This window comes from Apium graveolens, chromosome 5, assembly GCF_009905375.1.
Source record: "Apium graveolens cultivar Ventura chromosome 5, ASM990537v1, whole genome shotgun sequence".
Lineage (NCBI taxonomy): Eukaryota > Viridiplantae > Streptophyta > Magnoliopsida > Apiales > Apiaceae > Apium > Apium graveolens.
In genome coordinates this window covers 51,124,093-51,137,985 of record NC_133651.1, presented here as the reverse complement: position 1 = coordinate 51,137,985, position 13,893 = coordinate 51,124,093, and the positions used below count along the sequence as shown (strand labels likewise).

General features: G+C 29.2%; 1 protein-coding gene and 1 non-coding gene across 2 annotated transcripts; one reads left to right on the top strand and one right to left on the bottom strand.

Moving 5' to 3' along the window:
- Window positions 1–3,828: 3,828 nt before the first annotated feature.
- Window positions 3,829–8,530, bottom strand: LOC141723998 (AP-3 complex subunit mu). The gene is made up of 8 exons (XM_074525982.1): window positions 8,338–8,530; window positions 8,044–8,143; window positions 7,781–7,891; window positions 7,200–7,289; window positions 6,757–7,004; window positions 5,857–6,066; window positions 4,557–4,764; window positions 3,829–4,343 (listed from the first exon to the last, which is right to left on the bottom strand). The coding sequence occupies exons 1-8, from the start codon at window positions 8,370–8,372 to the stop codon at window positions 4,098–4,100; spliced, it is 1,248 nt and encodes a 415-aa protein (XP_074382083.1). The 5' UTR covers window positions 8,373–8,530; the 3' UTR covers window positions 3,829–4,097.
- A 4,546-nt stretch (window positions 8,531–13,076) lies between these two features.
- LOC141663036 (small nucleolar RNA snoR143) lies at window positions 13,077–13,238 on the top strand. The gene has a single exon (XR_012551127.1). It is a non-coding gene; the product is annotated as a small nucleolar RNA snoR143 (small nucleolar RNA).
- Window positions 13,239–13,893: the final 655 nt, after the last annotated feature.

Sequence of the window (13,893 nt, the reverse complement as noted above, 5' to 3'; positions counted from 1 at the left end):
AAATAGGAAGTATGCAAAAGAACTTGTAAGAATTGAGAAAAGATCAAATGAGTTTAAAGCAAAAGGAATGAGCAGACTCTCCAAATATGGACATTTTCTGAATATAAAAGTTGTCAGATTCTCCAGATTTAGAGCTGGTTACTTGTATGGTTATTTATTAGATGAGTGGCTCAAACTTGTGGAAGCTTTAAGAGGAACTAAAATTTTAGAAGAAATGGAAGTGTTAATAACTCTTAAAGATCTCATTAGAAAAGAGTCAAACTATGAATATTTTATGTAATGGATGCCTTGTTAAAACATCTATCACCACTCAATGATAAAGATTGTAATTCTGTAAATTTTTGTGTTGTAAAGATTTTTTGTTCATTATAGCTTAGGGTTAGTCTTATTAACAGGCATGAATTTGTGATAAACAATCTTCTCACAAATTGGGGGAGATTGTTGTGCAAGACATGCATGTACTAAACAAGACTAAGTCAAATTGACATCCCTAAGTAAGTTGTATGATAATCTAAGTTTGCATTTTATATTGTAATATTTAAGTCTGTAAAAATGTAAATAGATTAGACTAGAGTATTTTTCTATAAACAGTCTCAAGCCTAAGAATAAACTCTAGAAGAATATCATGAAGATCATGCCTCAGAGAAAGTGTGAAGAAGCTTGGAGTTGAATAAATCTATTTTGGGAAAAATATTCTAAGTCAAGAAATCAATAAGTCACAGATTAAGTGTCATAGAGAAGTCATTCGAGAACTCCAGAATGACTTATCGGGAAGTAAAGAAAAGCTACTAGAGAACTCAGAGATATCGACAAGTCAAATTGAAGACATGAAGATTTGAGATATCGACAAGTCATTTCTTCACTAGAGAACTCTGAGATATGGACAAGTCAAAATATCACTAGAGATCTCTCATATATCGATAAGTCAAAATATCACTAGAGATCTCTGAGATATCGATAAGTCAAAATATCACTAGAGATCTCTGAGATATCGATAAGTCAAATTGTCACTAGAGAACTCAGAGATTTCGATAAGCCAAAATGAAGATATGAAGATGAGAGATCTCGACAAGCCAAATTCTCTTATAGAGAACTCAGAGTCTTCGACAAGTTAAACAACTATAGAGTGATTAAAGATCTCGATAAGTCATTATACTTATCGAGATGTCGAGTTTTCTATATAACTAACCGGAGATCTCGATGTAAAGCTCAAGTACAGAATGCAGATTAGTTTAATATCCAAGATTATCAATCAACAAACAAATCAATCACTGATTTGAAAAGTCTACAAAAGCAGTTTGAAGAGTACAAGATCAAATGCCAACATTAACTGACAAAGTAAAGTCACAGACTTGCAAGATTTGCAAAGATAACCTAAGCCAAAAATAGAAAGATTTAGTTATCCAAAAGTAGGGTTTAGTACATGCTATTGCATGCTGTGTAAAAACCAGTGTTTACTGATCTATAAAGTAAACACTGAATGCTTTGTTTTAAGTTGTAACAAATAGATCTGAAATATCTTGTAACTCTCAAGAGAGAAGCTGAGTTCTTAACATACTAAGAACCCAGAAATTTGTAGCAAAACACTACCTTGATTTTAATATAAAATTTTAATATAAAATTAAGTGAGTCTTGAAAGATAAGTGTGTTCATGTGCATGTTTTAATTATTCTGTTAAAGCATATTATATCTACAATACATATGACTTTGTTCACCATTCTTAAAAGTTCAAAAAGTCATTAAAATTATTTAAATCATATTCACCCCCCCCCCTCTGTGTTATATTCATTACCCAACACTACTCGTCCAGATTTAAAATTTTATAAAACTTATTCACGGTAAAACCTAATAAAATCAAAATAAAATTTGACCTAAAACAAATAATATATACTATTCATCTAAGTTAAACAAAAATAAATATATTTATCCGACTTTAAACAAAATTAAAATCAAACTATATATAATTACTTGGATTTTATTAGTAAAATGGGTCTCGGGATTAAAAAAAAAACTAAATGCGATTTATATATTATTGAACCGGGATAAAAAATATCTTTAAAATTAAAAAATAATTATATTGGTTAAACACACATAGAAGTAACAATAATACTATATATTTTAATTTAATAATATTTATTTTAAATTTAAATACCTCTAAATAAAAAATCAAATAATATTCTTATAATATCTAATATGTATAATAGGGATTTTATTCAAATTTTTGATAGTTATGGTTCTGTCAATTTAATATGGACCGTTAGATCATTTTACAAATATGTGTATATGTAGAATTATTATCAAATCACATCATATAAAAAATTTTGAATAAACAAATTCTGTATCTTAAGAATTATAATTTAATTTATAGATAAAAAAATAGATAATATTTTTTAAAAAAAATCTTTCTAAGCTAGTACATGATAAAAGATCAAATATCAAATAAAATAAAATTGGACGGAAGGAGAAATGCAAGCCTTATTTGTTTCGATATAACTCAACTTAGTAATTTGGAGTTCCTTGAACTATAAAATAGTTACGATTTAATGTATATTAAATTGGACAAAGGAAGTTGAAGTTATGTGGTATTTGTAATTCCTACAAACTTGGTTCAGTGTAACCCGGCACACTAACTCACACTTTCTTGTAATTTTCTAAAATCACATGTTTAGTTGTGTAATTTTAGATTTAGCCAAGTAACTCAAAGTTTAATGATAAGTGGCTTTTCTGAGTCACGTAAGTGTCACATATTCATAATTTTTATAACGAGTATCATATATCAATTACTAAAACTCTTATTTTATAAAATAAATAAAAATGTGTAAATTTAGATTAAGTGTTAAAATAAATTACTTTCAAATCAAAATTTATTCATCTTATCATATTTTATAAATCTAAGTATAAATTAAAATTATAATTAATTAAAATTATTTTTAGTTTTAATTTAACATTATATATTATTTCATATTAATAATTTCATTATATATCTTTGTTTATCTTTAAAATATTATATATATATATATATAGTATCTTATTTACTATCTTATTTTAAGTTAATTGTTACATAAAAATTCATATAATTTTATTTTACTATTATTATTTATAAGTAAATTGATTTATCATTCAACAAGTAAATTATTTTTATTATTTAATATGAATAATAATCAATAATATAACTTTAGACAATAAGTCATATTTAAAAAAATATAGTAATAATGAATCATATATTTATAAGCTAAACACAGGTTTCTACTCTTCCCCGTAACTAGTATATTGTAACTAGGTTTCCTTGAATTTTAAGTTACCACGTAATTATAAAACCTGTGAAAACAAACCAAGGTTACAGGAAGTTACATAACTAACAAGTACAAAATCATTTAATACTTATCAAAATTACCTACATAATCACTAATTATATGATAAAACTAAACACATACATTTTTAATTACGGTATAACTTATAACAGTAATTTAATTCCAAGAAAGTTCAAATTTCAATGTAACTATAAAATTGACGAAACAAACGGGACCATGCTCGTTTCTGACTACCAACCCAAGGTCAACCGGCCCACTTTTTTCTATCAATGATTAAGAAAAAAAAATTAGTCCGAATTTCTTTTAGCTATCCAGATCAAATTTGGTTGTGTTTTGTCCACCTATAGACATGACCATTCCTGAAAATATAGATCATGGAGAGCTTCCAGTTAAAAGACGAAAAAACTGTGGAGATATGCAAACAATGATCAAGCTCATTATTATGCCCACCCAAACCAAGTTCCTGTTTACAAGGCAGCGAAAATTGCATATAACTACAAAGAGAAAATTATGAAGATATTCAATACTTCAGAACTTATATTTACTTAACTGTCTTTTCCTTTTGTAAGATGACAACTATAGTTGGGAATCTACTGTCAAAGAAATTTCAGTATCCTTGATACAAAAAAGTACACTAAGTATAATTTCAAACCCACTTAGCATCAGAGAAGTGCAAGAGCCACTCCACTCCAAGCAGCAACAGATGCAAAGTGCAAGAGCCACTCCTAGCTAGCAGCAACAAAAGCAACTCTTTTTTGTGGTTGGTAACGACCTATCACTTGGAACTTATGACCTTACCTCATATTTTCCTGATCGGGTTACGGCTCGGAAACCTTTGTAAGGGCGCGCAGGAAGATTCTTTATATCCAAGTTATCAATTTGAAGACCAGAGAGAGCAACACCCATTATCTTGAATGACACTTGAAAACTAGGAGATACTTGGAGGTGTTCTAGACCGGTCTCGAGCTTCATTGTTCCAGACATCGAAGGGGCTTTATCTTTAGGAATTTTCCCAATTGACCAACAACAAGTCTGCAATTAACAAGTAATGAAATAAGTGACCTCTGAGTAATCGAGTGCCTGTGTGATGAAGGCAATGCAGTTCATTATGTAACATTGGAAATCATGCTACTACAAGGACTGGGAAAGGAGACCGAAAGGATAAAGGTTCACAACCCATGGATAAGCCAATAGAATATAATTATTTAAATTTCGTAAAATTTCAGAAAAGCCTAGAGATAGTACCTTATTGGCAAGGATGTTTACAGTCCCATAATTTGAAGTGAGATCAGCAGATAAAATGCAAGGAGGAAGCTGGAATTGCACTTCTATAGAGTCGATTGTCTTTCCGGGATCATTACGTATTCCAACTAGCACATTAATGCGACATGTCCCAGAGTCAGAACTTAGTTGTGGTTTCACATATAAAGGAGTATTCTTCAACTTTTTAACTCTGTATGTAGCAAGTTCAAAGAAACAGACTGTAGTTATGATTTTAAAACAGGTGATTTCTCCTTTGTCTATAAAACTTCTTTTAACTAATTACATGAATAAAGGCTTGAAGAACAACAATATTACTAGTTACCTTTTGACTGTAATTCTCATTTACAATTTACAAATTCAGGATATATCTACCCGATTTAGAATGTCTCTGGGGATCTTTTCCAAAATGTTAGTCCATACTACCATAGATCTAGGGTTCAAACCTCACCAACATATTATAAAATAATATATTTTATGAACTCGAAAATTTTATGGTTTATATCTTAGCAAAACAAATCATAATATAATATTTATTTTAAAATTTTATAATTGAAGTTAGCATCCTCTCTGGAAATCAAATTATAGAACTTAGCAATTCTAATTATAATAATTATTATTAAAAAAATGATTGCCAAAACCACTTCAAAATTTTCTTTCGATACGAGGGAGAATACAAAACAAGTAAATGAAAGAAAATACTAGTACTTGATATGAATCTCTTGTATAAAGCAGAAGTATGGCTATCTACATCCACCAGGTTAAATATTTAGTACAAATCAGGAGCACTTGCACAAACTAGGGCCACATCTGGCTTAATATTTACCAAAATACACGATGTTGAAAAAATGCTTGGTATTTCACATTTTAAATTTCTAGAATAATTAGTCAAATTAGGGTAAGTTTATAGGGGTAATGATTTTAAAATTAATTTTGAAATGAAGGAGATTTTTAGGGAGACGGGATAAATTTGGTTTTATATAAAGCACATGATTATAATAACACATCTAAGTTCTACTTTATATTCTTTTTTATCATGCTGATATACATATTAAAAAACCTATAATTTTGTTAAAAGTTAAATATGATAACAATATAACACACAAATATAACTCCAAATTTAATACTGAAGAAGCATCCATTCATCACACAAGTTAAAACCTGGTATACATCAGATTTGTAAGAACCATCATTCAAAAGATGCATGTACAAAACTGACAGAAGCTATGGTAGCCAGGTTTCAAGGAAATTTAAATGGCATAGATGCTATCCTAAAAGCACCAACCTGTAACTCATCAGCTTAAACTGTCCATCAGGAGGCACAAACGATAAATGTTGATTCGATTCCCATGGCCGGAACCGAACGCAAGGATGAAATTGCACATCATTTAGGATGGAAGGGTTGCCAAATGAAAGAGTCAAATCAGGAAAACCTGAGAGTTGTGAGTTCACTTGGACTTGACCATAGATCTCACATTTAACGAGAACTCCTTCCCTAAACAGAATGAAGACTAACTAATAAAATGATTTAGGGATTAAAAAATGACAATTAATTCCCATACCACATAAAGCTTAAGTCATGTATATCAGTAGATTAGGGAGGAAGGATGGGAGTTGGCTGTTGGCCACTCATAAATAATCTTACAGGCACCCCTTTTTATTACAAATATAATAAGATGGATATTACAAGAAAGAGGCAGAAAATATTGATGAACAAATTATTGACCCCTCTTTCTCTTCTATTTATATTTAGAATAGATATCTATTTACCACTCGGTTAATCACGAATTATAAATATTTCCCTCCGAATTCAAACATAATGAATTTTCTTTCCGGAGGTCCTGGGATAAATGTCCTACCTCTAATCAGAGATACAATACTTTATTAATCTAAATGAGTATATTTGGAAGCAATGCAGCTTCTTAATCAACCTATGAAAACGAATTAGAACATTAATTTTTAAAGCAGGTATATCATGACAATTACAGTTTAAGGGCAGGTGCTAAGCCTCCGGAAGCTTTAGGGTTTTTAACCCTCTGCAGGTCTACTAACCTAGTTCAAAATGAAACTTACTTTTTTCCTCTTTTCTGTTCTTTTATCGATTTTCCCTTTCCTCAAGAGAGCTCAATGAGATAATCAATTTAATTACAGAAATTATATTTAGAAAGATAGAATCAACGCATGCCTGTTTATGATTGCATCCATTTCTTCAACGAGATCAACATATACTTCATTGCTTGCATGTTTTAGATCTGTCGTTCTCCATGGAACACAGGATGCAGTGGCGCCTGGGAGGGTATTGCTCACATTAGAAGAGTTACCAGTAACAACACTTAACATTTTGCCAACAATACTTGGAGGAGCTATCATTTCCCTCAGGATGTTAGGTTCTGTTGTAAGCGGGAAGCCATTGTCGATCATCTCATCTAAAAGCTAAAATACGAAACCAAACAGAGGGTTTATTTTTTATATGAAAGAGATCAAAAAATTAAAACATTCACAGACCACTAGACCAGCATGTGGGTAGTTAGTCCTTCCGTTTGTAGCACGGAAATTACATTAAGCATTTATATTGTATAAAAAAGTCACCAGATTTAAGAAGCTGGTATAAGTAAATGCCTCACATACTTCATATACGATAACGAAGTTATCCTTTATTAGATCTTCATTCAGTCCTGCGAGATAATCCGATAGAATATCAGCCACCCTGCAAAGGAACTAAAGGCGAACAATTAAAAATCATCGACTCTTTTCCCTAAAGTATCCACTAAATGCACTGAAATACACCACAACATATTTCTGTATAGCCAGGTCAGGCTTCTACACCATGAAATAAATGGAGTGCATACAGGAGCAAGGAAATGCACATCGTATGCAATATTATGCGACAATTATTAATCAAATTAAGCAACATATTTTAGTTTTATAGAGACTAATAAACTAAACCACGAGAAAATTTCACAGCGGAACTCCACTTGTGCATATTTGTATGCACCCATGCATACAAATGTAGTACTATATTTTCACACTCCATCATCTCATGTCATCCCTTACCACACTACACAACACTGCAATTGAACTATCATAGTTGCATAGCATAAATCTTTCGCTAATATGTCAAAAGCAAAGAATCTCAAGTTGGTTTCAATATCGTAGGATATGAACAACAAATTTGTCACGTGTCCAAATAAGTTTGGATTAAAGCTCACCTCGATGGCCATCAAAGGCGGCATTTCAACTTGCGTGCAGGCTAAGAATGTGATGTTATCACGAACAATTTGGAAAAGGTAATGCGTAGGGGAAGCAATCACTGGTGCAAGCTACAATCCCATACCAATATATTATAAATACAAGTTGAAAAAAAAGTCAAACACTAGCAATAACATCAATATTGAAAATGCTGATATCATGTCATTGTTAATTATCACCAACTAAAACCTACCCTTTTTACTAAAACAAATTCGAGTAGTACCTTAAAAGTATCGTCTTGAGACATAGCGTGTTCCCAATACCAAGCACAAATTGAACGATCAACTCGATGACCAGTGAGCTGTTTCTCTAGAATCACCTCCCTGGCATTAAAATTCAACAATCTAGTAAATACAAACACTCTAAACAATACAATTTGATGCGATTACAGAATTATAATGTACTTTTTTAAAAGTAAATCTAGATGATGAATGTAATTGAGTAGTCTAAACATATACAATCGACAACTAAAATACTGCTAAGCTTGAGCATAAACATAACACATATATAAACATACCCAGAATCTGATAGAAGGAATATACACTGCAACATTTCGTCTTTCTTCAATTGATCTACAAAGAGAAGAGAGCCGGTGGGGGTTGTAAGGGTCCGGGTAATCGGGCGTGGACTTGCTATGCCTTTCGGATCTTCGTTGATCTATGGAGTCACCAAGGGGAGTCTGTATTGTATTTGGAGGATCGATAATTATTTATCGGCTCCATATTTTTTTCTTTTATTTTAACCTCATACTATTGTACGAATACTGAATTAATTTTGAGAAATTACCAAAATTATTCCCTTTCCTAATTTTTTAGCGATTTTATTATTTTCTGATTTTTTTTGTAAAAATACGGAACCAACCAAAATCAAAAAAATATGCAACTATTTGCAGAAACTCGTCAAATATCGCATGTAGTTGATTTCACTTGCCAAAAAACCATATTTTTGCAAAATAAATAGTACTTTTGTAAATTAAAAAGTATTTTTGTAATTTTTTTTTAAAAATGACACTATTTTTGCAAACATATTTTCAGACTTGGATATTTTTCAAAAAAACCCATTAATTTTTAATTTTAATTTATTTTATTTTATTTTAATAGTTTAATCTTTTTAGTATCCGTATAATTTTTTAGCCCGAAATTCATTTTATATATCAAACTTAATTAATTATATTTAATTTATTTTCAATTTATTTTAGCCCTAATCAATTATATAATTATGTTTTGGTCTGAACGAAAAATGTATATTATTCAATTTTATCTCAAGGCCATTATATTGACCAAAATTTTTTCTCTTAAATAAAATTTTGTTTTAGTCAGTTCGATAATATATTTTTTTAACCCGAATGAATAGTGTGTATATAAATTATTTTGTTTTAAATTTTATTGTAGCCTAGATCAATAATTTTGATTAAATTGGTAGAATAAATTAATTTCAATATCAATTATAATAATATAGACCCTAATATAAATTGTAATTTAAATTGGTTGATGAAATTAACTTCAATACCTATTAGAATTAGAGGACCAACCAAAATTTTAATATTTTATTTATTAAATTATTATTAAACATACACTTTTTTTGAGAAAGATTATTAAACTTACGCGTATTCAACCTTGAATAAGTCATGCCCATGATATTTGGTTAATCATGGTTTATAATTTAATTAAGTACAGAAATTAAGTATATTAATGAAATTTTTAAGTACGGATAATTGTGTAAATTAACAAAGGATTGTGTCAACCAAATTTTTAATATTTCGTCTATTATATAATAGTATTGATTTATATTTTGACAAAGTTGATCATGAATATTACTCTATGAATTTTTTAATGGTTTACACGGAGGCGATACTAAAAATATCATTTTTTAAAAAAAATTGACAAGAAGATTCTTTTTTTATTATTTTTTTACCAAAAATATTAATTTAATAACGCCCATTGTAAGAATGTGTATCACATCTTAAGTGATGATACGCATCTTAAGAATGCTTATCACAATTTTATCTTTGTTCAATTTTTAAAATCTTTTTTTTACACCATTTACCAAATTATAAAATGTGTACTACTAATTCCCAAATTGTAAAGGCGTATTAGGGTGATGTTTTTGGTTAAAATTTTCAAAAATAGGATTATTGTCACATAATCTAAAAAATTATATTTTTATAAAAAAATTACTTAGTTTTTCCATAAATTAATCAAAATCTTATATAATTTGGAGAAATTTAAAAAGATAAAAAATGCACTAAAAAATTCATCGAAATTCACCAACTTTTCAAATAAAAAATTAACGAACTTTTATATACCATCAGATATTGATTGATTTTTATAAATTCCAAACTAAAGCCACAAAATTTTGTTGGATTTTTTTTTCATTCAAATTGAGTAAACTATATCCAGGTTTTAATGAATTTTTAAAAATTCAAATTGAATACCTTTGATTTCAACAATTCTAATTTTTCTTTTTAAATCTTGATTGAATATATCCCTCTATTTTATTTTTTAATTTTTTATATTAACTAATTCATTTCATATAATAAGGATATATACATATTAATTATCGGGTCTTTATCCCTAATATCGAGTTTCTAAATAAGTCTCATCTAACATATCATTATAAAACTATTAGATTTTAATTTCAAAGGACTTATATTCATTCAAGTTCTACTTTTATCGATTCGTAATACTTTTCAACGAATCGAAAGTAATCTCTTACACGAAAGAAATGAAATATTATATCAGATTGGTTAAGATTTGCTCCTCTAAGGCCTCATTTGTTTTCGACTGAATGCACCTGAATGAAGTCATATCTGAGCGATTCTTACAATCAGCTTTTTTGGGGGGGCATATTTCTTTTTCGGATGCTTTCAATAAGGCTGAACCATTCCTCCAAAAAATTCTAGATGAATCATTCATATATCCGTTCGGGTTTATATGTAGCGTGCCATTGTTAAATATTAATATGTCATTTTATTAGTATAATAATAATAACTATCATTATTGTAATATATTAATTTTTTAAAAATGTTTTATAATAGTCTTATATATTTTTGAGTTTTTGTTAAAAAATAATAATTCTTATAAAATTATGTTTTGCTAAATTAAAATATAAAGCATGATTACAATTTAAAACCCGCATATATTTTTTTTTGAAAAATTAATCATTAAAAGAAAATTTTAAGGAATACTTAAATCAATATATGATATCATTCCATTACAGTATCTAAAATATGTGTCAACAAAAAAATTATGAACCATTACCTGAGAATGAGTTTATAACGTTTTCTCAAATAAATGCACGAGGCTAAATTTGTAAATTCAGAAAAAATTGGTATTTACGACAAAATGTCATTAAAAAGGTATAATAACTTATAATCTCATGGGAGTTGTCTAATGTCATCCTGAGACCCATTTATATCAAATTATTTTTATAATTAAATATTGAAAATAATGACATTCAGATATTCTATAAATACATGTACCAAATGATATTATTCGACTCTTTCAGATTGCTAATTTTTTCAGATCATTCAGAAATCTTAATCATCTTTCAGATTGCTAATTTATTCAAATAATTCAGAAATCTTAATCATTCAATTCAGATTTGGCAAATGACCCCTAAGACATAACTTATATAATGGTTTTTGATACAGGATTGTGGGGGCCGGGCCTCTTAATTATGTTAAGTAGGGGTGTGCACGGTTTGGTTCAGCTCGGTTTTTACCGAAAATCGTTATCGAACCATGTATGTCGGTTAAGTGTGGTTTTTCGCTATTAACCGTAACCAAATCGTTCAGAACGGTTATTTTCGGTTCGGTTAACCGTTAACCGGTTTCGATTTTTTTCGGATTTTATTTTTTTAAAAAAATATTATTTTATATAACGATAAGAAAATTTTATAAATATAATTAATATAATGCTAAAAAATAATTATTTAATATAATATAATAAGCAATAAGTAGCAATGAAAATTAGGATTATGAATGACTACAAATTTAAGATAAGCTAAACAAAACATTTACGGACTTTACACATGATTTATATAAGATTTAGTACTATTCATAATAGGCGTTTTCGAATAAAAAATTATTGATCTATATACTACATATATACTACAGAGCTGCTGCAGAAGGTATTAGAGGTGGTTTTCAAAATTTTTAAATCTGGAGGCTCCACCCTCCCCTGCATAAGTATATAAATGTGGTATAAAATAAATAGGTAAATAAATAAATAAATAAATAAATATATTTTAAATATTTTAAAAAAATTAATATAAGCGGTTCGTTTTTTCGGTTCGGTTAGAAGGATAAAATGGTAACCGTTACTAAACCTTTCCGTCGGTTTAGTTCAGTTACAATTTTTATCGGTTTCTGTTTATTTCGGTACGGTTTTTGTTTGGTCACCCCTAATATTAAGGGTAAAGTGCAACTGGTCTAAATCAAATCAAACCAAACCTACCCAGTATATCCCGCTTAACGTAGTGTCTGAGAGGGTAAAATGTACGCAACCTTCTTCTCATTCCGAAGAATGAAGAGTCTGTTTACCGAAATACCCCGACTTGTGTGTACGTATTAAAATATTTAAAAAGTGAAAAAAATGATGTATCATATACGCAAGAATAAAGACTCACTTCAAACAAATAACAAATTTGATCACTTAAAAAAACAAATCCATGTATAAATACTCCATTACTTTCAACTGTGACAATATACATTAGTAATGTGTTCAATTTACAGTAATACCCTCAAAATTGGGTGAAAACAAGAAACCCTAAAAATGCACACTTCTGTATATAAATCGCCTTTATCGCCCCCATAAGCATAGCTGCCTGCATCACACCCCCTTAGAGTATTTTGTTCTCTCTTTTTTATTTTATATTCACGTCTTTCTTTCTAATCTCTTCTCGGCTTTGTTAATCATGTAGCTTCGTAGATACTTGATTAATTGAAGTTAATTTGGGGTTAAGGGGGCAGTGATTATAAAGAGAGAGGGCTCGAGTGGTTCGGATCCGTTTCTGGATCCGAATCAGATGCCGGCCCATTTCTGTAGGCTTATTGGCATCCCCAACAATGACAGATTAATCTTATATTTACACTTGAAATGAGCCCTCTACGCTTTTATAACTTTTTTAATTGGTGAATTTATATTTAAATAAATGGTTATGCATTGGTTTATTGAAATATGGATGTGGATTGTTTAGTTCTACATCTATAAACATCGATGCATAAATAAAAAGTTTTTTGTTCTTTGATTATTTGTTCTTGATTTCTCTGTATGTATGAGTATACATACAGTGTATTTGAAGAATGTAAATATTGGAAGAATGAAGGGCAGCGGCCAGACAACCGTAGGGATGGATATCCACAGATGAACAGCTTTTCTCTTGTTCTGTTTGTCTACTAATTTACATCTCACATTTGTCCTTTTTTAATATTTTTTATTTTTTATTGTTTAAATCCTTTTTTTAACATCATAGTTTTTTATTTTCAAGTTTGAAGAAAATTCAAATGTTAATATTGTTTTGTCAGTATGGGTGATTTCGTATGAAACTAGTTGTCCAATAATCTTTGCTCTTAATAAATTTACTCAATTCATCCCAAAATACAAATTCTTCCGTTTTAAAAAAAAATTAGAAAAAATACATAAAATTATGAATTTTGTACATTTCAACAGGTAAAAATTAAATGAAACTTATATTTTGGGATGGAGTAATTAAAATACTACTCATATTCCAAAGGTCATCCAGGCTAATTCAAAAATTGATATGGGTAATGTCATCTGGTTTTAGATGGAAAAGAAAAAAACGTAATCAAACAAGAAAGTTAATTTTTTTTATTAAAATTAGCGTGATTATGTTTCTCGCAAATTTCACCTAATCAATTAATAAAAAAATGCCCATTCTAGCAATGCAGACCCTGGTCAATGATTGGGGTTCATTTGCCTGGATTTTAATGTACAAAAGTGTAAGAGCACTGAAGATTAAGTTGACCAGATAATATTTAATATACGTTTAAGGGAATCGAATCATAAATCGCTTGGATTTGGGATGATTAAGCCTTTTTAAAGATTAAGAC

Excerpts from the sequence above, each read along its gene's own strand:
- LOC141723998 (XM_074525982.1), bottom strand. The coding sequence starts at position 8,372 with ATGTTGCAGTGTATATTCCTTCTATCAGATTCTGG. Across the intron at positions 7,892-8,043 it reads CTCAAGACGATACTTTTAAG|CTTGCACCAGTGATTGCTTC; the intron begins GTACTACTCGAA and ends ATGGGATTGTAG. Across the intron at positions 4,765-5,856 it reads TTTAAGCTGATGAGTTACAG|AGTTAAAAAGTTGAAGAATA; the intron begins GTTGGTGCTTTT and ends TGCTACATACAG.